Source organism: Poecilia formosa, unplaced genomic scaffold (assembly GCF_000485575.1).
Source record: "Poecilia formosa unplaced genomic scaffold, Poecilia_formosa-5.1.2 Scaffold261, whole genome shotgun sequence".
Taxonomy (NCBI): domain Eukaryota; kingdom Metazoa; phylum Chordata; class Actinopteri; order Cyprinodontiformes; family Poeciliidae; genus Poecilia; species Poecilia formosa.
The window spans coordinates 785,816-811,199 of NW_006800200.1; the positions used below are offsets into that span (position 1 = coordinate 785,816).

Consider the following 25,384-nt stretch of genomic DNA (forward strand, 5'->3'; position numbering starts at 1 on the left):
TAATATTCTGTCCTAGAATGCGGTAAGATGTGCCCTTTTTTTTTTTTTAAACACATTTTCATGAAGCTTACATGTCTGGTTCTGTACATAGAGATAAATCAGCTGCACAAACCCACAAGTGATATAAAAAACCCACACAGACATCTATGAATACTAAGGACATACAGACTCCTCCCAACCAAACAAGCTGCAACGTTATTGTATAACGCTTCAGACTCATCAGATCAAGAATACATTTAGAAGAAATATAAAACACACAATGAAAAGCAATCAACCTCTACTTCCAAGTGGAAGGATGAACTCAGAAAAGTCTGTGTAGACTCTAAGTTCAGTGTAAATTGCTTAAATAGTTCATTTTTGACTGTGTTAGAGTCCATCAGAGTTTTTCACAGTTTGATTGCGTGAGGCGCATTAAATGGCACACAGCAGGGGGAGCTGGAGGGTTGTGTCCTGAAATGATTTCCTGTAAGAAATATGTTTTCACAGAATCATGTCCAGTTTGACATTTTATTTTATCATCTTAGAAATTTGAAGGATGTAACAACAAAATGCTATATTGAAAAAGTGATCCCAGGTTTGTGTCTAAAAGATAAATATCCACACACACCAAAAAAGTTTGTTTTTACTTATTTTTGATTTATACTTATATGACTTTCAATGTTTGGTACGCTAAATCAAAAATTATATTTTTGTCCAATTTTTATGGTAACTTAGGTTCAGTCAGATAGAGAAAGACACAAACATTCAAAATTTAGAATTTTGCAATTTATTTTGTTAATTTTGCCTCAGAGTCTTTTACTTCCAGATAATCACCTGTACTTTTTGTTCTTGGACTAGGTTTAGAAACTTTACCATTCATATTCTTTCATTTATGTTTTAAACAACAGGAAATAATGTTCAAGTTGTCATCAAAACGTTAAGTAGGCTTGAACTGACAAATCTTCTGCATTGTGTCCTTTATTGAATTGAGGTGAAAAGAGCAACTTAATGTTGTAAAAACTAATAGAAAAATCTAAAATAAAACAACAAAAACCTGATTCTAGGAAATAGATGGTTTGTGAAAACCGTCTTAGTTTCTCTTCAGATTATATTCCCCACTTGTGTTAGTTTCAACATTAATCCTACAAAGCATTGAAGTTTTCTTATTAAACCAGCTTGGATTTAACAGCTAATAATTGGTTGGAAAGGCAGAAGTAATAAAACATCCGAAAAGCTTTGGAGCTGCAGCAGAGTGTTAGGGTAGATTATTTAACGCACATTGACAGGAATAGTTTAACTACCAGACAAGAAAAGCAAAGATGTCAGCAAGTACCTGCTCTTTTAGCAGCGTGACGTGAGGCAGCAGGGCAAAGTCTGGAGCTCATGGGCGAACCCAGTACCACAGCACTCAGTTTGTTTGCATGGCTGCTGGAAAACGGCAACATTATAAACTAAGTTGCTTAGTTTGAGTTTTATATTTGACCCATTTGGTATTTATTTCAGTTTGTCCTCAGGATTATTGTAAAAATATTAGTAATAGGTGGAACCAAATGTGGAGATCTCACTGCACTACCATATATTCTCCTTTATCTGAAAAACAGCCGCTATAAAAGCTGCTATAAAAGCAATACAGGTTTTTCCTTTGGTATTTTGAGAACTTTGTTACATAAAATAAACCAAATTGCTTCTGTATTTCAATTGGGTCCAGTTAAACTGAAGCAACTATGCACAAATCTAAATTTATGGCAAGTCAGCTGCTGATTTAATTTCTCTGCAGACCAAACTACTACATAAAGTTTGTGATATTTGTATCCTGCATACACTCATGTTTTTCCCTGATACGATCCAGGCCAGGATATTTTTACCTACTAAATCTGATGGGTTTAGTTATAATGCAGCAGACAGAAGTCACATGTGGGGTATCCCAAGGTTCAACCCTAGGATCCCTCTTATTTAACTGAAACAATCAATGAAGAATTCAACAATGGCACTTGACTAAATGTAATGTTTCAATTGTTCCCTGTGTGTTTAATGACTTTCTAGTTTTGTGTTTTTATGATGGGAAGCACTTTGAAATGCCTTGTTGCTGAAATGTGCTGTACAAATAAAATTTGATTCGATTTATAAGAGCTCAATAAAATAAAAACAAAAAGACCACCATTCCATTTGAAAACTAGTATAATTATTTGCTGCTGGTATACATAATTGAGCTACATGTTTTGTTAGCAAAAACAGCTTCAGTGCAAACCCCCTGAACTCTAGTACATTTACAGCTCTGCTAAGTCACAAGTATTAGAAACAAAATTAGCTCAACAGATTAAGAATATAGTTACAAAGAACAGTCAATCTTCCTCATAAAAGGCACAAAGGGTGTGCATAAGTAACTGTGTCCCTGTTTGAGAACATTTGCATAAGTGAATAAATCCATCTTTCTGCTGATGGATGATCTGCTGATCATCCGTCTGAAACGACGCCAGAGGCGTCGCTTCATCATACGATTACAGCAGAGTGCAACAATGTGAATTAGTGGAAAAACTGCATATAAATACATCTCCTTAAAATATAAAGACTAAATCAAGAATGAAGAGTTATTTAGTACCATTAATCAGAATGAACAGAAACATTTCAAATATACAGTATTTATAATATTTGCCAAAATTATATTCAATAGTTGCCTTATAATGCTCCATTCTATATTCTGGGGAGGGGAAAAAAGTGCAACAATTGCATTTGGGAGAGCAGGTTTGCACTTACATAAAACATTATAGGAAACACCTGAACTAGTTATTGCTGAAGAATGAGGAGATTGCTGCATGTCGTCAGTTAATCTAGCAATGCAGCATTTAATGCACTTTTGGAAGAAAATAAAAAGGTGGTAAGTGGTTTGCAATAAATACCATTTCCTTTGACATTTTAGACAGTGCTGGTTTCTTATAAAGACTAAACTATTTATTTCTACAGGCGAGTCTCCAAAGTGTCGATGATCCGCTGCTAATAAAGAGAAATGATGTTAAGAGTACACAGTCTAAAGCAAGAAGGAAATCACAGAATGTGCGTTTTATCATTTGTGAGAATAGAATGACCTTTTGTTTCTGGTTTTCAATTGTTTTACAGGTAATGATCAAAGCATGTTCAGGAATATATTTTCTGTTGAACTAAATGAGCATTTAGCTCTTTTTGACTTTTGCTGTAGTTGCACAATGAATGTCGTGTGCTGGGAATGTCAAATTCTGGAGGAAATTTACATATTTCATTAAGATATGTTAGCTCAGATCATGTCAATGAGAAACATTGAAAATGCCATCATCAATGGATCTGCGACTTTACCCAGTTTATTAAACCAGAAACTGATCGGACTAAAAGAATTTGTCCCTTTTCCATCATTTGTTCACTCGTTCAGCTGCCCTCACTGGGTTTCCCCTCAGTGCCTTTACCAGAAGGCATCTAAAAAAAAAAACAGCTTAGTGGACCCCCTGCAAAGCAGAAGAGGAAATATCTACCACAGACTTTCATTCTCACAACGTACGACAACAACGTCTGAGCATGTTCAAAGTCAGGCCCTGATCCCACACCACTTGTTGCAAAAGATCTACTAAAATCTTTACTGCAAACTGCTTCAAGATCCCATTACATTTAAATAGTTTCTGTTTTAACCACTGGGCTGATTTCTTGTCAACTGTGACAGGTTTTTTTTAAATGTCTTTAATAAATTAAAACAGGCAGGAACATTAGCATCTATGATCAGAGAATTGCATCATTGCTGCTGCATTAAAAATGAGTATTCTCTCACTTCACACATCTGTTCTACTAAGAAAAGCAGAGTTACAGTTCTACTTTAGTATGTCTTAGCTTTAAAAACCCACAGCAAATTATATGCAAGGCCTGGAGGAGGAACTTTAAATTCTGTAGTAAAGGTGTACCATGAAGTAAAATCTCAAAATGTCCTTTTTAGTCAGTTATGGCAGAGAAGGATATGAGAAAGTACATTTATGTTTGCTAGACTAAAAGGCTCAAGATAAACCTATGCATATTATACAGATGTTTGTTTTTTTTCCCCACAGACTTTGCAGAAAAAGTACTGGCCAATAAGAAGGATGCATCTGAAAGGATCCTAATTTATTCCTACAAGAGTCAATGATTTAATCCCCAAACAAATTAGGAATAACCTCATCTTTAAAGCAGCAGCAATGGTGCAAATTCTAGTGAATGTAGGTCAGTAAATTTACAAACACTTGAGGGTTATTTTTAACTTGTCAGCAGCACACGTATGGACAGTTTAGTAAAAGGTCATGGAAAGTAATGTGATCTGTTGTTACAAAAATCCATTAGAAAGTGTCGTTAGCGAGAGTCTCTGTAGAGAGCCAGGTCTTCGCTCCATTCAGAAATTTGCTAATCGGAGTCCCTGGAACGCCTCGCCGGCACAGGTTTCCCACAGGGTTGAAGGGAAAAGACGAGTTAAGGACGTTGGGTGAAGTTGGGGGGTCATCTGGAGAACTGGCCTTGAAATACATCCTCCGCTGGTCGGAAGGGGGTCCGCCCGGTCTCGGGCCGGGGGTGCTGTGTGGACTGGGCCCTTTGTACTGCCTGAGCTTGTTCTGCAGCGTCTCGATTTCATCAACCAGTTGGGAGACCTTGTGGTAGACGGTGGCGGGGCCTCCGTGTGGGATGCAGGCTTCGGGAACCCAGCGTAGGAAGAACAACTTCCAGAGAACCACGTGTGAGGGCAGGACGTAGGGGATCAGGACTCCCTGCTGGTCTGCAGGGCGAGAAAACCAGTCCCTGAAGAACCGCTCCGACGGACTTTCGTCTTTCACTGGAGAGAATTCGGCCTTCAGCCCCAGAGAGCCCCGCCGCTGCAGCGTCTCCTCATCGCCCTTTACGCCGTTACGTTGCGACGTGCTCGATATTCGCACCGTAGAACTGAAAGCTTTCTGTTGGAGGAAGAACACGGGAGCAGATTTAGGTCAAACGGCAGAAGATCCCAAGACTATTTAAAGTTTCTGAACCAGTCAAAAAAACTTCTAATGCCACACAGTGGAGGACTTGCTCTAACTTTAATTTAAGGTCCTTCATGTAGGATTGTCACAGTAATTAATTTTGCTAGACAATAAATTGTCCCAGTAATTAGGAGAAATGATAATATTGTGGTTTTGAGACCTTTTTCAAGTATTACTGATAATGGCGCTCCAGTTGAACAAATTTGTGTAAAAACGCTGGAACTTTAAGGCATTTACCAGCAAAAAACAATAAATAAAACAACAAAAAGCCACTTGCAAACAAAACAAAAATCTCCAAAAGCAAAATTCTCCTTCAGAGAAATATAAGAATAAATATCAAGCTCATTTTAATCCTGTAATTAACTGATTACTACTTATTGCGACAGACTTACCCTCATGAAAAACTGAATCAAATATAATCACACTTTTTTAGCTGATTGGGTTAAATGAATAGAAAAGGATGACTGAATAAGTTTTAAAGTCACAGTGTTGCACAGAACACAGAAAAACTCAAAGAAGTGCACACAATTGAGACAAAACCAAAAATTATACCTATAAAAAATTCTAAATCTTAATTTCTTGTGATGGAAAATTAAAAAAAAAAAAAAAAAAAAACAAACATGGACGAACCAAGAGAAAAGCAAAATAATCTGTAGATAGAATGGATAATCTCTACATCTTAAAAACTGTAAGGTTTATCCAGAACAGCGGGACTGACTCTGTTGTTCTGTTTTCGCTGCTTCTGAGCCAATTTAGCAGCTCAGATTCATCAGAGCATAACCAAAGGACAACTGGGACAACTGGCCCAGTTGTCCCAGTTGGCCAAAAGGCCTCGGCTTTTGGGCCGGTTCAGTTATTACAGAACATCTAACCGATGTGGAAGCTTGTGGAGCAGCTCAGACAGGTTGCTTGATTAATTTGCAGCACTAGTTTTCTATCGGACCTCGTGTTGATCCGCAAGGAGGATCACATTCACTTAATCCAACTACCTCATCAGAAAGAGCTCACATATATACCAGATTAATTTGAAATGGCTAAAGCTATGTTGACAAGAGCAGATTATAAAACTAGTGAATTAATGAAGCAAAGAGAGAACACACAGACGTCACATGACGTGCTAAGAAAGGGAATAAATAGCTCTGCGTTACAGCCGTCAGCACACACACTGTTCACTTTCCCAAACAAAACTCCACATTTTACCCTCCTGTGCCACGCTTCAATAACGCTGACAGCTGACTCTTAATGTTTTGGAAACAGAGAAATCTATGAATCTAAGCCTTGGATCAGTAGGATAAACGGGGCTTTCATCGTGCATGAATAAGTGTTTTCTTCAGCCTCCGAGAAAATTAAATGAGGAAGAAAAGGTTTCTTTTTTTAAATATAAAGATCCTTCATGCACATTCAGATGTGGAAGAAACTCAGGTGCACACATGGTTCTTTACCTATTTTTTTTGCTTACTCTCTGAATGTGCTTTATGAAAAGCCAATCTCAGTGCATTTACACCAACTCTTAAGTGATGTAAACCCAAAGGTTACACTAATAGCAGCCCCCTGCTTACCTTTGTGCGTTGGAAGGTTTTCACCTCTCCGTTCTGAACACAGGCAGCTCCTTTCCCAACATACATGGGGTTATTAAAGAGGGTTTGATCCCTGGCGGAGAACTGCTGTGACCACTTCCACACAGGAGGGAAGATCGCCGTGTGGTTTTCCCCTGGAGGGATGGCTTTGCTCTTCGCAAAGTCCTGCAAAGGAAACAAAATATTAATTATTTTAGCACACAATATGAACTAAAATAATTAACCCTGACATGCGTTGTGGCCACTGCAGTGGACAGCTATCCAAAAGCCACTTTCTTGTGTTTCTTGTGGATTTTTCTATTATAAATGCACACAGACACTAGAGCATCATACAATACACCATCAACTACTGGCCATCCACTGCAAGTTCAAGAAAATATTTGATAAATCCAATATGACAGACAAAAAAGCAACTCAGAAATATCCAGTCCCTCCTTGCAGGTAAAAAATATTTGTGGCATCAAGTAACGCCTAAAGACCAATACTAGTGATGTATTACAACTGATCACCTGGGGAGAAAACATGTTAATTTTTCCCCCCTACCTTTTTTATGCCGTAAGAAAATCAAAAACACTTTTGAAAAAAACATCCTGACAAAGGATCATCAATCATGCATGAAAAGGTTAGGCGCAGAGACAATATTTGACCTTTCTGTAATATGTGGGCTACTTTGACGGACACAAGCTAATTATTATAGCATTCAACTTCTTGTGCATCATTTGGATAAATAAACACGGCTTAAGGCTGGTTAGTTTTGAAAAATGATTCAAAACACATACAGAAATAACATTTTAGATTCAATTAAACGTCAAAAACATTCTCATTTTCACATTTAAAATATTTATTAAAACAGTATTACTGTTGCATGTTCGCCGACGCTTGTAAATGCATCCACAAAAGCCAACAAACGCTCAGAAAATGTAAAATTTCTCACCTGTAAGAGCTGAGTACACTGTTTAGAAGAATTGAAGAGGAAAGTACTGAAGAGCGGGATCCACATGCTGTCACTGAGGACAGTCAGGTAGGCCTCTGTGAACTCGAATGCTGCCGGGTACTGATTGGTCAGTTGCCACACGCAGTCCAGGAACAAGGTGAACAACGGAGACTGTGACCAAGAGAAGGGAAACAAAGCGGTGAGAAGAACCAAGAACGTCTGAACTTGTTTGTGACTGCAGCATTTTAAATTAAAAGGCGTACCTCCTTATTGTCGTTCTTCTTCAGATGGTTGCATCTGTCCAGGAAGCGATGGCCGGCCATCACCCACTCCTTCTGTACCAAACTCTGAAACCCATTCAGGCTGCGATAGTGAGGGTCCAACATGAGCTGCACCAAGGAGGACACCACACAGTTCAGGTCTCTGTCTTCTTCCTCTGCACAAGAATAAACACAAAACGATAATTAAAACATATTCAAACTCATCACTCGCATGAAACACGCAAACACTGTGGCTCCATTACTGATGAATGGAAATTACCAAGAAGGACGACGGAGACGTTCTTCCCATCCAAGTTGTAGACCGTCTCAGCTGAGACTTTTAAAAACATCCTGGCCCAGAGACGAACAGAAACAGCAACATAAATACAAATATATACACAAAAAACATTTCTAAATAAATAGAAATATAAGCTTTATATATTCTTTTCTCTTTTAACCACTAAAGAAAGCTCAAATGCAGCGTAATAAAGGTAGAATTAATTGTTTCTTTCCATTAGCCATTTCTCTGTGAATCATTTCGTACAGATAAAAATACCAGTTTGAAGTGATGTTGGTTCGTTTGCGTACCTGACATACTCCAGCCATCGTGAATTTTCCATGGATGAAAGCCATCTCTCCTCTGATTCCTCAAAAGGATCTGCACAAAGAAAACAAATCTCCAAACTCTGCACAACCTTCCACTGAAAAGACATTTATTTCTGATTTATTATCAATGGGTTACATAGGACTAGTAGAGCGTTTACCTAAAGTGCAGATCTGTCTGGCTTTAACGAAGGCACCCTGGATCTCCTGGATGTTGGGAAGATTCCTGTCCAGATCTGTAAAGGTTACTTCTCGGCGCTGCGGATGGCTTCGAGTGATCGCCGTGAAGATCCTGTAAATAATAAGACAGACGATAAGTTAAACTGTCAGGATACGGTTCCAACACTAAATTGCACTACAATTTAGCACCTGGAGTGGTTTAACATCTCAGATAAACACATGACGGCTGTCATTTTCCAGTTAATAACTATCGAGTCAAATGTCTTAAAAGTTTGCAAATAATCTTATGGTGGAGGTTAGAAAAGAAATAAAAGATGTACTCTGGTATCTATAAAAATGTCTTAAACTCTAATATTGACCTCAACCAAGTAAAAGAAGCAGACAGATTTGTATTACTTCAGTTCAGTTTTCCTCTGAGCCAGCGGTTCTGTTTGGCCCGCCATGCGGACAAGAGCGCTCCCATTCCTGTGATTCCAGCACCACAGCTGCAAACAGAAAAAAAAAAAAAACTACATGAAATTTTGTGTTAGCAGGAACTAGTTTGAATTAAATGAACAGAATTATAGCTTTACTAATAATTTGAGCTTGAATCAGATTTTACTTACAGGGACTCGGCCATCATTAAACAATGGTGATAATTGTTTTAGTTCCTGATCTGTCAAAGAAACTGGGACCACAACATACTCTGGAAGACTGAAGGAGTTAAAAGAAAACAAAAGAAAAACAACTTAAAATTTCACAACAACAAAAAAACAATGATATCCAGAGAACAACAGGAACCTTTTACACTCTTTATCCTCTAAACAACCTTCTAGCATTTTAAATAGAGTTAAAAACAATTCAAAAATATTGTTTAAAGCCATGTATTTTCAACATTAGTTCTTTTCTGAGATAATGGAGGTGTGTGCATCTCTCAGCTGTTTAACTTGGGCTCTATATAAAGTAAAATAATCAATATCAGCTGAATTAGTTCAGTGTGACTCAGTCTGGAAATGAAAGTTAAACTGATCTGTGGAAAGAACCTTAAAAAAAAAAAAAAGATAGTTGCCCATCTTAAGTCATCTGCGAGAGGGTTAGATATTTTTTTTACATTACAAATAAAACATGATCTGAAAACCTTTCAGAGACGACATATTTCTCATTGATGGAGCAAACCCGCCACTCCGAAGCCCCGGTTCTCTTAATCTCTCGATCCCAGTCAGAGGGGCGGTCAAACATTGGCGTCTGTATTCCTCCATTTGGGTTGGAGCCATTGACTAGGTCCCCTGGAAATAAAAAAACAAAAACAAAACAAGCATTTAGTTCTGTAAAAATAATGAAAACTTAAAAAAAAAAAGAATCTACCAGGTAATATTTATTTTTAGTCACCTTTAGATTGATGATATCTTAGTCCTTGATACTCAAAGCCAAACAGCAAGTGAAGATCAGCTGGATGTGAATAATGGGCAATAGCAAGGCAGACCTATATTCAGAAAAGATAAAAATACCTTCAGCGACTTAAAGCAGCAGCACTATAGAACAATTTAATTATTGTTTTTGAAGACGACGTCAGCTCAGATCCAAAAGCCAGGCTCGTTCTGACTACAATGAACTCAGAGGAAAAACGGAGGCATAAATAAACCCTAAAAAAGCAAAAGTCTGTGTGTAAGACGCAGCTTTGGGTTCACGGGCCTGAGCAGAGCTTTGTTAGACTCTAGCAGAACCATAGAAAGAGGTTCTACTGGAGTCTAACAAAGCCGTCTATTCAGTAGTAAAGCTGTGAATAACACGAGAGGACACAGAAAACGACTCTGTGTGTGTGTGTGTGTGTGTGTGTGTGTGTGTGTCTATAGAGAAAAGGCAGCTCCCTGCTCTGTAATTTCCTATGGGAAGAAAAAAAAGGAGCTATTACAGAACAGCAAGTTCCATATGTCAAAGGGTTAAAAAAAGAACCGGGCCTCGTCTTAGGTCCATACTGTAATTACACAGACGGGGTGTCCATTAATAAACCCAAACGGTAAGAGAGGGCAGACATATTCTGTGTTAGTGCCCAACGCTAAAGGAAACATTTTACTGTTTTATACTGTCGTAAAGCTACTGCTAACAACTGCATGTTTGGCAAGAAGTGACGTTTAAATAGCAAGTTGTGCCTCTCAGTAACCCCATAATTTGTCAGCTGTGGCGTAGGTATATGCTGCTCCAACACCTGAGGCAAAATTACTCCCAGATGATGGCAGACATGTAGCCATTTCAATAAATGTAAGGAAATGTACTGTATAATCCACTGAGGAAGCTCCAAAGTAAGAATCTGGAGGAATTATGCATTAAATTCAAATTCTGCAACTCGAACTTTCACTACAGCTCCATAGGGAAAAAAAAAAAAAGTTTTTTCTTCTTATCGTTTGAGTTCATTAGAATTTTTGTTTCTTGAATAAACTCTTCAACAACAACTCTTTAACAAATGAATTTGCAGATTTTTAGGATGGGAACTGCTGCATTTATTGCGTCACAGCAGCCTGAATTCACCCCCAAAACTGAGAACTGATGTGGAGAAAACAAACATCTGTTTGGCGCTTCGCTGTGTTGGAGATGAGGCTGGCTCACGCTGCCAGTTCCTCCAACTATCAGGATCAGATTCTACTTCCTTCACCCTGAGTGAGCATTGTTCTCAGTGTCCCTTTGTTGGTTAGCTAATGAACACACATCCTGCAAAAATCAGTCACTTCCACTCACATGGAATGTGACACAGCTGTAAGAACAGATTTAAGTGACGTTGTAACAGTGACACTGATGGTTACACTGATACTGTGCATAGGCTGAGAGTTCAAAAGCTGAAATCAGGAAAGGAGAATCTTTGTCAGCAGAACAAAATAACAAAGAAGTCAAGAGGAACAAAAACACAATCGAGAAAGCGATAATCATCATACACAAAAAGGAGAAGCTGCTTATTTTTGACTAGTTTATTTTTGTTAATCTTAAGCAAGACTTGAGTATTTAAACAACAGATATTATCTACACACACTAAACATTTTTCTTCACCTCCTAGAAATGAATTCAACCCGACTTGTCCTCTTTTAAGCCAGTTTTCATGATCTCTACCTGCTACTGTCTGAATAATGAAAGAAAGCCAGAGGTCTTAACAAGCCAAACAATTTGAAAATGCTCAGATGATTGAGCATCTTTTCAAGTTTCTGATTCCAAATTACATTTAGACCCATTGATGTATTAAAAAGGCAACGCCATAAATCATAATTTACATAAAACTTCAGTGAACAAAACAACAACTAAAGCAGTCATCTGAGCTACCGGGAAAATAATTTTACCAGTCTTAGTCGTGTTTTAGTACAAAATCCAGATGACTAAAAGTTCAACGCTCATCTGTTCATGTATTCATGCACATCTAGTCATTAAGGTTGCACAATAAAGAAGACATTTATCCTCTTCATAAAACGACTAGGCAATACCAAAATTACAAATAACTACTAGATAAATACTAGATAATTATATACAGCAAGGTCCATGCATTCAGCCTCTGCATGTCTGCGACGAATTTTGTTGCATTTTCTGGAGGAAATCAAGACGTTTTGGTCAAGTCATTTAGAAACAAGTGGTTTCCTTTCCAAAACAGCAGATGTAGCCAGATGCAACATTTTAAATAAAACCATGTTGCTGAGATGAAAACGGAGCATTTTGCTGGATAAACTAATCACGAGCTGAAATCTAGGTTTGAAATGAAGCCGAAGTAAGAAGACAGCAGAACTGCTATTAATTTGTTTCATGTATGTTATATCATCATTGCCACATCGAGCAACTTTATCATAAATCTTTAATTATATTACTCATCTCTACGTGCCATCGTACCTTTTATCAAGAAGATGTGTTCGTATTGCATAGGAATTTCTTTTTGATGTGAAATGTGCACAAATTTAGTTAATCAAGACCAGGAAAACTTTAATCTGATTTGACATCAGACTGTGAAGGGAAAAAAAGAAAAGTATATTTGAAGAGTATGAAAATATATGGCTTTAACTGTTTTGTATAGAAGTTGTCATCAAATTTGTCTTTTTTTTTTATTCTCTCACTGCAACAGGAAAGTGTTGCTTAAATGCATGGTTTCATTATGTGGTCCTGTGGTTTTGGTGTTTGCTTAACACCTGTTAAATAAACCATCTGTAAAAACAGGAAGAAAAGCGACATCTCTCTCCTTCAGCATATGTACAACATTCTTTTCTTGGCGAAGATCTTTATCCTGAAAGTTTGTATTCTAGAAAAGAGAATAAGTAGCTAAACCCTGCTGATGATGCATTTATGTTTTAATGCATGAATGGCATTTATATTACCCGTATTAGCTTCCATATGTTCAGATTGCGAAAAAGATTTTTTGTGTTTTAAGAAAATTTCCTCTCCACTGATCAGTTCAGATGATTCAAATACGCCTAGTCATCTACTTGCAGAAGCAGCTTTGTCACAGAGACGGAAGTAAAACTGAATTTCACTCACCTTTTTGGCACTCTCAGGCCCGGCCTCGTCAAAGCAGAAGCGTATTACACGCAGGTCTTTGCAGTACAGAATAAGCTCCATTGGGTTGAACTTCAGCTTTTGGTTGGAGCCTAACACTTTCTTCTTCCCCCTTGTATCATTAACTGAGAGAGACAGATAAAAAGTCTTCAACAGAGCGAAGCATTGTTGAGAGTATGAACACCAGTACGGCTTGCAGAATGATTTAAGGCATAAACAGAAAGTTCTCATGTATAAACGCAGGGTCAAAGGTTATAAACGCTTGAATGTACAAAATTTTTAAATAGGATATTACGCGCTCATGTAAAACGGCTAAAAAACAAGCTGAGTAAATGAACATCTCCGTCTCACTGTAACTCAACAACTCATTTTCCGGTCGTTTGCCTCTGCAGCGTCAGCGGACTGCATCAGTGCCGTACATACAGAAACATAAGCCAGGCTGCAGTGCAACTGAACACTGCATTCACCCCGACATCACATGTTATCAGATTGCTGACCAGAAAAAACAACAGCCGACACCAGTAAGCCAAGATGCCCACGCAATAATGAAAAACAAGATGGATCCTCTTACTTTAATTCTGGACTCTCCAGTCGAGGAGGGTTTTTTTTAAAAAAGTGATTTTAGATAATAAATAAGGAATCAGAACATGCATGTGTGTATTCTGCTGTACCTGTTACTACTTGATCAAGGCAGGTGAGAGAGATGTCTTGTTGTCCAAGTAGGAGGTGGGAAAACTGGGATTTCTACAGTGAAAACAACAAAATTAAAATATGCACACCCTTAAATACTGCTTGCTGCGTTGTTGAGTTTATGCTCGGGCTCCATTTTGTCTCAGACCAACAATCTGTACATGGAAATGACGCCAGCTCTTACTTCTTGTACTATCACCAACAAGGAAGTACTTCTTCCTCTTTTCTAAATGAGCTTGATGTACAAGTAAGGCTGTGTTTACAAGGCCTAAAAATACACATCAGACACATTTAATCTAAGTCAAGATCAACATTCAACTGTTTGAGTAAGGTGAAAATGCTGCAAGATGAAAAACAACTTGATGGCCACAAAAAAAAAAAAAAAAAGAAAAAGAAGAATCTGAACACATACCTGCTTAGGCGGGGGTTCTTGAGGAATAAAAGAAACCTTAAAGTTGGTGCATATCAACCTCCCCCAGAGGTCACTCTGGCTGCTGTCGGTGCTGACAATACATTTCCTCACAAAATTCACCTCATTTACGATTATCTCTCCTGAGAAAAACACGACGAAAGACAAAACAAAAACGCCAAAATTTAAATACAACTAAAGCTATGACTTACTAAAGCAAATTATTCAAGAATAAACAAAAACAAGTACATGACAAAGACGAAGAAAGAAGAGGAAAATCTGTTTCGAGACAAAAAGTAGTCCATACCACATATATAAAATAAATCAAGTAAAAGGAGGCATCACAAAGCAGATAATTATTCCAATGTTTTAAAAAAGCTAAAAGTAACCAACGTCGCTACGTGTAGCAGTTGTCAGAGCTCTTAAGTTGTTTGATAAATCCAAGCAGCCCATAAATTTATACGTGAAATTCCTCAGCAAAGCACGAAAAGTCGGCATGTTACTCATGACAAACGCTGACTTGCAGATGTCCAACGTGGAAATCCGAGGAGGATTTTAGAACCGTCCCGAGAGGCTACCTGCAGTTTCTTCATCACAGCGTTATCACAGGTGAGCCACATAAAACGAGGTGCAAAAAGTGACTTTTTAACTTCGTTCACACAGGGTGAATTTCCGTGCCAACATATTAGTTTGCATGTACAACTTATAACACTGCCGCTTCACATCACCATCATCATCACAGGGATCACTCCTCAGAAAATGACCTAAATATTTTACATTATTAACCAAACTCAAATTTGATATTTGCTAAATAAAAAGGGAAATTCATCTTCAAGAGTAAATACATTAAACTCCCAAAGAAATAAATGCCCCATATATAACCTGACAAATATTCAAAGATGTAGTTTTCAAAACTGAACAATTTAGATAAAATGCATCTGGAATGGACAATTTGCTTTTATCAAACTTATTGCACTTCAGATATCTAGTAGACTGTTTTGTAAAAATAAAAAAAAACCCAGTTCCATCTTTATAAGTTGACTTTATTACATTTCTTTAAGTTCTTTGCAAAAATATGGCACACAAAAGGTTACGACGTGAATTTGCTCAAAAGAAAATCTTCATGAAACAACAGACTAAAGCAAGACTTTAGCCAATTGGCTTGTTAAAGCCAACAATCTTTGTGATGCTGCTCCATTTGCTGTCAAATCAAACCCAATTAAGCACACACTTCACCCTGGATTATCTAATTTCAGTTTATGAAAACTTCACAGGTTTTCACAAGTTTCTGTATAAAAAGCTCATCACAAACAAGCTCAACTAGTCCAGCAGACTTTTGCTCCCCCAGAACGTGACATCGCCTCGTAGCTAAGAAGACAGGAAGAAGAATGCAGGAAAATAGTGTCTTCAATAACTTACATACATACATATCAAAAACTGAAGTCAAAGGTCAAATAACACACATGCAGCATCAAAACTATGTCCACATATGAGCCGGATGGTTTCCACCCTTCCCTGCTGAATCAGTCTTTTAGCCGTTGTGGGCCTTCGGACTATAAACCCCGTGTGGCTTTTCACATTTATTACAACACAAATCGTAAAGAGCAACAGGATCCATGTCCATCACATGACCACTAAACACTCGGGCTCGGGGATCTGGGGCAGCAGGGTGGAGTCACTGCCACCACTTCAAAGGAGCCAAACAAAACCATGCAGTTAAAAAAGAAAAAGAAGAAGCAGCTGAGAATAAAACCTGTTGGTTTGCCTGCAAACCAGGGCAAAAACACAAAAAAAACAAAGCCCACTTGGTGCAAATACCTTCAGAGTATCGGGTGAATAAAAACTAATGTGCTCTGACAACAGAATACACTGTAAAATATGATTAAAGAATATATCAAAATTGTAAAGTACAAAAATCTCACCAGTTAGGCAAATTAAGCTGATTTTATTTGATAAATGCCAAAATATTGAAAAAAAAAATGCTCTATGTTTATCAACTATTTTTTGGGATGCAGATAATGATGTAATAGCTTCGTAATCTGTTTCCCAGCTTGCATTGGGAAAGAATCAGAACACACACCAGAAAGGTTATGAGATCATTACAGGTCAACTGAGAGAGAACAGGACTAACAACCAAACACACCACTACAACCTCATATCCAAAAATTAACTAAATAAATCACTAAAAAAGTTTGAGTCTTAAGACAGTGCATCTGTTTTAACTGTAATTCATAGGCAGCAGATATTTTATGAAATATTAGGCATGTTTAAGATAAGAAATTATTAAGCTCAAAGCTTACACCGGGGCATTTCTGCAAAAACTTTCAAAGTACAACTCCTGTTTAACAGTGTGACTCACTTTATTACAGGTAAAGGTCATCTAATCCTTTTAAACCACTTCAAGTAAAAAAGCTTTTATGTGAACTGGAATAACTGATTTTGAGTTGTGCACATGGTAGCCACACCTCATGCCTTTAAAAACCTCTCACTGCAGCAAGTTATATGGTTTGTACTACTAATTAGGCCCTGCAGATTAAAGAAAATGAGTCAAAATAATGAATCGGTCTAGAATATCACATTTCATCTGTCAATTTTTGTCACAAGTATTGCTTTTCAGAGGGTGACTAAGAGAAAAGAAAAATAATTTGTGCTGCTGCTGAAGATAAAAAAAATCATCACTGGTGGGATTTTTCATAGATGGAATCTACTGAAAATGTTTTGCAAAGTGTTTACAAGGTGGCTTGTTTTCACTTTGAAATGCATTTTAAACAAGAGTTACTTGTTACCCAAACCAAGCACAAATGGCTTTTGAGATTAACCGTATCTGATTAGACCCCACGAATGAATATCCTGATTATTCATTATAAGTTATAACTTTTTACCACTTAATCAAAAACACCAAAAAACAATCGTGCCTCATGCTTGCTGGTGAGCCTAAGCAGAGATAAGTTGTAGACGGCACAGATAAATACAGTCTTTAATTAATATGCATTTCACTTCCTCGTTGAAAATCTAAACCGACTGGATGAAATATGGTTCAGTTCTTCAAAACACAGAAAACAATCTAACCTGGAAGGAACTTGGGCTCCAACTTAACAGGTGGTTCAATATTGTTCTTCACGTCATTCTGTAGAAAATACAGAGAAGAACGACATCAGAGTTAGAAACATGAAGACCTGGTACTTCTTTGCCGCGTCACAGAACATCACAATTAATGTCAAAATGTATTCAACATAGAAATTAAACAGAACTTGGTCCTGAAAGTTGAAATAATGTAGATGTACTTGAGTTCAGTTCAGCTTACGATACTTAAAGTGAGACTCGTAACACAAGACTACGGATTTACTGCATTCAGCTAGAGACGCTCTTTTGTTTTCCTCAACAAAAAGAGGAAAACATATTTAAAATGCAGCAGCATTTTAAAAATCCAAAATTAATGGGAAAAAAAAAGAGTTTGAGATTTCTTTTATTTGTTTAAAATCCAGTAAGAGAGTTAAAATGTGTTTTTTCTTTTCTTTTTTTTTTAAAAACAGCAACTTTAAGATTGTTACTATCTCTATAAAATATGCTGCATTACGGTATGAAAAATGATCAAGAAAGTGAAAGACGTGTCTTGTCCTTTCCCAGACAAACACTTTTTGTTTGGGCTGCTCCTCAGAGTCTGTAAACAAACCCTTTGACCAAGCTGCCTGAAGAAAAACATTGCACCGGTTTACAAAACAGGACAAATTACAGCCTTCATTCACTCAAGGGTTTCTGGAATACACACAATATAAAACGAACATAGTGAATTTGTTTTTCCTTTCTCAAAACCGCAAAGGTGAAAGAATGAAAATAAAACAGCCTAATTTAGGAACCAAAGACGACAGTCACCTGACATCAGGGATAAAAGTGAATGTGAAGATTTCATGGAATAGTACTGGAACGATATACATTTCTAATCAACTCGGTAATAAATTAAAAGTTACCCATTTCTAGTGATACATTTTAAAAAATATTCTATGCTTAGTTAAAATAACACAAAAAGTAATTACAAAAAACAAAGTAGTAACTTCAATAAGCTCTTAAAAAATAGAAATGCACCGCCTGGACTTTTCTTGATTGATATTAATTTCTGGTTTTCTTTGAGCCCTTATCAGCTATTTTTTCCTAAAAACTATAAACATAAAACAGAGAAGAATGTGCTGGTGGTGTTTTGATAAAGGTAAATGTTTTGAAATCATCATAAAAATAAAAGAATGCCAGGAATGGCCACATTCCTCCATCAAAGCATAAAGTTTTATTAAACACAAAATATGCCCCAAAGTAATGGTCCATGCATTTATAATTGTTTTTGATTAATTTAATGAATGAATGAGGATGACATTTTATATTTTTAGCAATTATTTGGATGGCGTGGTATATTTTAATGAAATTTTTAAAAAAATGAATGGGAACCTGTCATCAACTTTTTGTTGGAAAAAAAAAAACAACATACTAGCAACTGTGACTTCAACTTTGCTGAATGTCGACTTTTCACTTCTATGGAAAGTTTTCAAGCCAACGAACAAAATAAAGAAGTATCCATTTAAAATGTACAACTCAAAGCACAAAAACGGGAAGCTACTTGAGGAAAAGCATGAAGTTACTTTCCACTACTTCAACCTTCTGCAAACAGCAGGAGAGGTTTAGATTAAAAGTAATTTTACATTTACTTAACTGACAACGATATGCATGCATGCAAAATGTACCCTTTCGTAATCTCTGATAGAATACAAAAAAAAAATAAAAAATAAATAAAAAATACCTGCGCAGGAGGAAGATAACACTTGAAGGTTGGTTTCATGGGCTTGCCAGAAAACATTGTTTATTTCCGCAGTGTTACTTGTCTTCAAACAGAAAATGAAGAAGTGCTTTGGTCCTGCCAGCAATGGAAACAAATAAATCCAGGAAAGTTTTGCTCAGCCCGTCGCTGACTTATTCCAAGCCGTCCGTGTGTGAAATATTCATCGAGCCCTTCTGGGTGAACGACGACACTCCTCCATGCCGATAAGCAGACAGTTTCTGGCTGACTGGAAAAAGTTGACAGAAGTTACCGTTCAGACGGCGGCGTTAGCTCGTTTAGCTAGCTAGCGCAAACTACTAAATGAAGTTTGTCAGTATCGCTTCCACGCAGATATATGACCGCTAGAATAGATTAATGCGTCACCTAATGGCCTACATTTTCTTTACACCTGTTACTGCATAAGTTCCCCGCCAGTTACTTCCTTAAAGTCCAACTATTCAGCCAACGCAGTACCTGACGCTGCGAAGGACTTGACGGCCATGTTTATAAAGAGCCGAGGTCCCGCCCTGCTTCCGGGCTCCAGCGCTGCTCTCCACCGAGACTTTCCGACATCAACTTTCTGTCAGGTTAGCCCAGGACGGCGCTCACTCTCTGCCCGTATTAAGAGCTAACTTTATGTCAACGAGTACACGGTACAGTACACACTGACCTGCGTGTCATTGTCAAGAGAAAACAGCGTCTGTTTTACTAGTTATGTAGTACACCACCCATGGACTACAAATCCCATCGGCCTATGAGGGATTACCTTGGAAGCTTGTGATCTTTTTTCCCTGTCTATCTTCCCATGATCTTAGTTCTGTTTGGCATTTTCATTCTGTTTTGTCTTGATGTTCTGTGTGCCACAATAAATAAATGAAAGACTAAGAAAAATAAAGGTAATCCTATTTTAAATATGTTGTCCTTTCCTGACAAATTAATATAACATTTTTAGACTCTTATATGCACCTGATAAATTGTGATTTCATAAGCTTTGCACAAGTTTAGTCATCTCCCTTCCCTCACTGCAGGACTATGACACATCCAGCTTGGCAGTGAAGTAGTAGCTGCTTGCAAAAGGTTGGATTCACTTTTGTTTTCAGAACTGATTTAATCCATTGGGAAAATAGAATCAGTAAGGTGTTGGAAATTTATCTGAGGTGGAATCAAGAGCCATTACAGTGAAGTTATTCAAACCACGAGCAATTGTATAGCACGGATTATCCTGTTTGAAATAGCCATCGGAATGTGGTGATACTCTGGTCATAAATGCATCAAAAGGTAGACGGTGGCATTTAAAATGATGCTCAACTGGTCCTAATTGCTAAAAAAAAAAAAGGCCAAAATAATATTACCACTACCATCCTAAATTGGTGACACAGGTCAGAGTGGATCTATGCTTTCATTTTATTTTTGTCTAATTCTGATCCCATTAAATGTTGCACCTGAAATCAAATATTACTACGATTTAGGACTGTAAATATTTTTTCCAATTAATTATTTTGCATCTTTAAAGAGCCTGTGTGAATAACAGTCTGCATTTTTATTACTGCCAGCTGTTGTGCATTCAGAGAGGGTATTCTGGACATGCTTATTTGAGTATCAGTTTAACATCAACAAATCATTTTGAGCCAAACAAGTGCTATTTATGGGACAGGTTATTAGGTTGAAAGAAAACAGGCCCAACTGACCTACTACCACATTTATAGTAAGGCAGATTTTCAGCAACTTAAAGGCAATAAAACGCCCACCGATGAGTAAAATGGCAGGCCTTTAACAGTAAGGAACTTGCTACTGTAGACATTATGGAGAGTGTTTTATGGTAAATTGACTCACGGTTATGGATACAGAAGTGGTTGTTATTCTGATAGATATGGTTTTAGTTCATTCATTCATTACTTTACAAGAAAATCTTCATGGAATTTGATAAATCCTTTCAGTTATCAATTTTCTTTTTTGTTTCAAATCAATGTAAAACACTCATTTGTCCACAAGATGGCGGCAAAAGAGCAGACGAAAGGCATCACAGACGTTTTTGCCGCATTTAGTTGTTGAGAGATGACTGACTAAACATGTCGATTTTACTTCATTCAAACTTTTTCACATTGTATTTGACAGAAAGAACAAGAAAGATGTTTATTTAACCACAGCACATTAACAAATGTCCTCTGAGATGTTGGTACACCCAAAGAAACAAGAACCAATTGAAAAAACAGGACTAACCCACTAAAACTACACATTACTGTATGTGTAGGCAATGCAAACATGAAGTAGCCTATTAGAGGGGTTACACCCATAGACTCACCATGCAACATTCATGTCCAGACAGGAATCAGTCTGATTAAAACACGAGTTGTAATAAGTAAAGCACTTCTGAAGCAAAACATTGGCATTTCAAAGAAAATTTGAAATGGATTTTAGTCGCCTGAAGAAACTCAGATTGAGTGACATTTTATTTAAAAAGCACAAAGATGGTTTTTAGTATTTGACAATGGCCGATATCTGGAGATTAATTGTATATTTTGTGCAATATGTCCCAAAAATTTGCTGTCTTTAAATGGCAACAGATAAATAAATACAACTGCATGAAATTATCATTAGTATTTATTTTTATTTTGTGTCAGGCGAGTAATTAAAGAAACACAACAAAATCAACTGAAGCAAGATAATATATCTTATACTCATTGCAGCTGATATAATCAGCAGTGAAATGCTGTAAGTAAGAACTGATTAATCAGGTTTGTTGTTTGGTTTGTTTATTCAGTTACAAGTCAATTTTGCGCTGCTCCTCTGCTTTGTTTGACCTTTTATTGTGATGTAATCAGTAGATAAGGCCTACAGTTATATGAGCCGCCATAATAAAGGCCTTTTTGAGGCCCTTTTATTTAATCTATTCTCTAATCACCAACAAAACTTGTTTTACACCCAACAATGACTTCTATTGATTGCATTATGAAATGGGTGTTTTTGTTGATAACCAGACTGATCCTTGCAGATTATTTACAAAATAACCACTCTGAAAATAGGCTTCGATATTTACCACGTTTTAAAGAAAGCATCCCAATAATTTGCAGAAAAGCTTAGGAGAAGTAATGATTTCAGAAGTGTTGATAAATCTGTCGATACATCAGATGTATATTTACATCTGCTAAAAAAAACTATGGAGTAATTTAAAACAAATTAAAACAAAGAAAAGCTTGAGATCGTAAGTATATGTATGCGAATAATATAAATGAGGCAGGTCTTGCAAAATTATTTTTCCTTTATTTTGTGTCAAACTATGAAGCTCAGATTCATTCCAGCTTTGAAGGTTTTCAGTGGTATTTGAACGACTGGAACAATTTTTAATCTCCGTTCATTTAATCTTTCTTGGAGCCCAAACCAGGAGCGGGCCCTTACACAGCCTTACACAAAATCCCCTTTCGACATATGCAGCATCTATATGCAACATAGACCAACGACATAGACCAACGACACATAGCAACGACATAGACCAATGACATCTACACATATGCCTTCTACTTATTTTTGACACAAATGGAACCCTATAGAAACGACATAGACCAACGACATCTACACATATGACTTCTACTTTTTTTTTGACACAAATGGAACCCCATATCTGTTCAGTAAAAGATAGCTGCTACAATGGTAAATTTATATCTGTATTCAAGTTAGGTATAATTAAAAGTAATGATTAAACCATTTATAATAGTTTACGTTTGAAGAGGTACGGTTTAACAGATTCCACTAATCTGTGGAATCTGTAATGAAGTTTCTCTAATCAGTAACTAGGATTACTTTCAAAAACAAAACAAACTGAAGAAAATATGCTCTCCCTGTGGGGATAGGAAAATTACTGAGCATAAGTCGCAACAAGACCATTACAACTTTGATTTGCGGGTATTTTAAGAGTAGCAGCTTTCTCCCATTCTCGCTGAGATGACCACATTTCGTGCTATAATAACTTTCAGTCTGGAAACGACGATATCGGCCGGCTGAGGTTCCGCGCATGCCCAGTGGAGTCGCTCCCAGAAACTGATGAATATTTAAACATACTACTTATGCTGTGTGCCCTTTGATTGGATCCCCTGGCTCAGTTTCCTGTGTTATGTTTCAGAGCCGACGCTCCGCTGCTGGCTGTCAGTGTGGGACTTCACCATGGACGGAGGACGCAGCTGAGGAAACCGCATCCATGCTGTCCCCGCTTTTCCAGGAATAACTTCTGAAAACTTGGACTTTTTCCCTTCCTCCTCCTCCTCTCTGATTTCAGGTTAAAGTTGTAGACTTTTGTTTTTAAAGGACTGCGAACTTCACCGAGTTTCGCACAAATACTGGATTGTGGGGAGACAACAGAGGACTGAGTGGAGCTGCTGTGAAATTAGAGGATGGTGAGTGTTTTGGTACCACTTGTTTAAAGTAGCTAGTAGTTATAGACCAGATATATTCTGGAGAGCTGGGAAAACAAACGCATAATAATATTTTTTTATTTAAAAAAAAAAAAAAGAGGTTAATCCCAGAAGATAAATATGTCTACAAGTGTTTGTTTATTAGTTAATGTATTTTCATTTGTGTTTTTCTTCTTTTTTAAATTAATTTATCTCACAATAACAGACACTGACCTGCTTTCCACACCCCTCACTCCCAACAGCAGACCCGCTTTCCTTAGTGGGTCTGCTCTAAAAGCAGCTGGGGAACCCATATCCTGGACTAATCATCTGATTTTCACCCAGGAATATTTATTTACAGATAAAGCATCAGTCAGGTGCACCAGGTCTTACATTAAGGAAACCGGTTAGTCAGCCAATGGAGCATGTGTCAGGTGGAGTGTGTACAGTATGTGAAACAACTTGTGTGTCTGCACATTTCCCGGAGACAGGTTTTTCCTGGTTGCTGAATGCAGCAGGCAGACACACCTAGACCCAGCAGCCTGTGTGAGACTCATCATTGTGTTTTGGCAATAATTGCACAAGCCTTTATCACCCGGAGAAGCGCATTTACTTTGGCTGTGATACAGACTGCTATTGCCCTCATGATCCAGTCTGCCTGGATTGACCGGAGAACTTTTGTTTGCTTTAAATTACTACAAAGTACACAATATAATAATTGTAATACTGATGAAGACAGGTTGGAGAGAACTTCATTTGTAAATGTGAGCATCCTCGGGCAGCTTTAGGACAGTTTTTGTCATAAAAGTATCTTTTTAAGCGCAAGTTGGACTGAGACCTGCTTCGTTTCTTCACCTTAAGCAATGAGTTGAACCTGGAGGTCAGGTTGACCCAAGGAAAAATCAAAAAGCTGCTTGACATTATCGTGATGTACATTTACACTTGAACTACAACTATCGTACATAAAGAAAAAGTGCATAGATTCCTGCATTTGTGGCTACTGCCAACTTGAATTATTTCTGCATGACAAAGTCTGGAAAAACTAAACTCATTTCCCCACAATCATTTGATTAAAATATATAATTTGCATTGATGCATAGTAGTTGTTTCAGGAAATGCTCGCCTCAGTTTGCCTTAGAGTCCCTTGGACAGAAAAGAAACAAGAATAGCCTGATTTTCATCACAACTGTCTGGAGCAGCAGACATCAGCATTGCTCACTACTTCCTCCTCTTCCAGATGTTGAATTGTAAGATGGTACGGCAGCAGATGGTCTGCATTAGTTTTTCCAACAGAGATCTGGCTCCCCCTTGAACTCAGAGCTTCAGACCTTCCACTGCTGTAGAGATTTGCTCAGGAATTCAAGCTTTGTGTCTGAAAACAGGCCGAGCAGCCGTCCTGTGGACCTGGGGAACTCGTTAGGCCTGTTGCTGCCGCTCAGTCCGCTCCCACTCTTCTTTTGATCCCTGCCCTACGTGCTTTCATTTATCCGCAGCCTTTTTGCTACCTACTGTTCACACGGACCTCATGAGTGTTTACTTGTGCCACCGTAGGGCTTACCGTAAATCAGGAACAAGTGGAGCTCATATTTTGCTTTGTAAATCGGAGTTGAAGCTGTTTGTCAAGCGGCTGTGTACCTGTTTAAACTCACCTTTTGCACGCCATGACTTACAGCCCTCTGTTGAATTTCCTCTGACTGAGCCAAGGATCTGTCTTGTGTTGTGGAAATCCTCTGTTAAAAATGACTTCTGACAGTTTTTTAAAGCAATGTCTCTTCATGCTGGTTCAGCTCTCAGGATGTCTGTGATGATGAGGGTGGAGTTGCTCTCAAATAGTGCTGACTCATGACTTATTGATGATGAGATTTGCTGATTGGCTACAAATATAGATTCAGAAGTTACTTTTAATCATTCACGGCTTATTAAAAAGAGAATAACGATGTGACGAGTGTTGTCACTTCATAAAAAACTCTTCCCATGCTTATTCCTTCAGTAGTCTGCACAGTGACGACACTGAAACTTCTGCTATTGTGTCCCAGAATGTGCCTTATCTGTAGTATGTTTATACTTTC

At 37.6% G+C, this 25,384-nt stretch overlaps 2 protein-coding genes across 3 annotated transcripts in view; one reads left to right on the forward strand and one right to left on the reverse strand.

Moving 5' to 3' along the window:
* Positions 1 to 2,139: 2,139 nt before the first annotated feature.
* mtmr10 (myotubularin related protein 10) lies at positions 2,140 to 19,600 on the reverse strand. The gene is made up of 16 exons (XM_007570464.2): positions 18,913 to 19,600; positions 17,196 to 17,253; positions 14,130 to 14,269; positions 13,699 to 13,771; positions 13,010 to 13,152; positions 9,899 to 9,992; positions 9,648 to 9,795; positions 9,136 to 9,223; positions 8,927 to 9,015; positions 8,512 to 8,642; positions 8,336 to 8,405; positions 8,028 to 8,098; positions 7,751 to 7,923; positions 7,488 to 7,658; positions 6,536 to 6,718; positions 2,140 to 4,910 (listed from the first exon to the last, which is right to left on the reverse strand). Exons 1-16 carry the CDS (start codon positions 18,967 to 18,969, stop codon positions 4,305 to 4,307), a joined length of 2,295 nt encoding a protein of 764 aa, XP_007570526.1. The 5' UTR covers positions 18,970 to 19,600; the 3' UTR covers positions 2,140 to 4,304.
* Positions 19,601 to 23,021: 3,421 nt separating this feature from the next.
* Positions 23,022 to 25,384, forward strand: part of myo1ea (myosin IEa) — a 53,522-nt gene continuing 51,159 nt past the window's right edge. The window contains exon 1 of one of the 2 annotated variants that reach the window (XM_007570465.2): positions 23,022 to 23,318. In XM_007570465.2, the coding sequence (XP_007570527.1) occupies positions 23,316 to 23,318 (3 nt within the window). In that variant the 5' untranslated portion in view covers positions 23,022 to 23,315. The remainder of the gene's footprint in view (positions 23,319 to 25,384) is intronic. The other variant, XM_007570466.2, reaches the window with a different exon arrangement.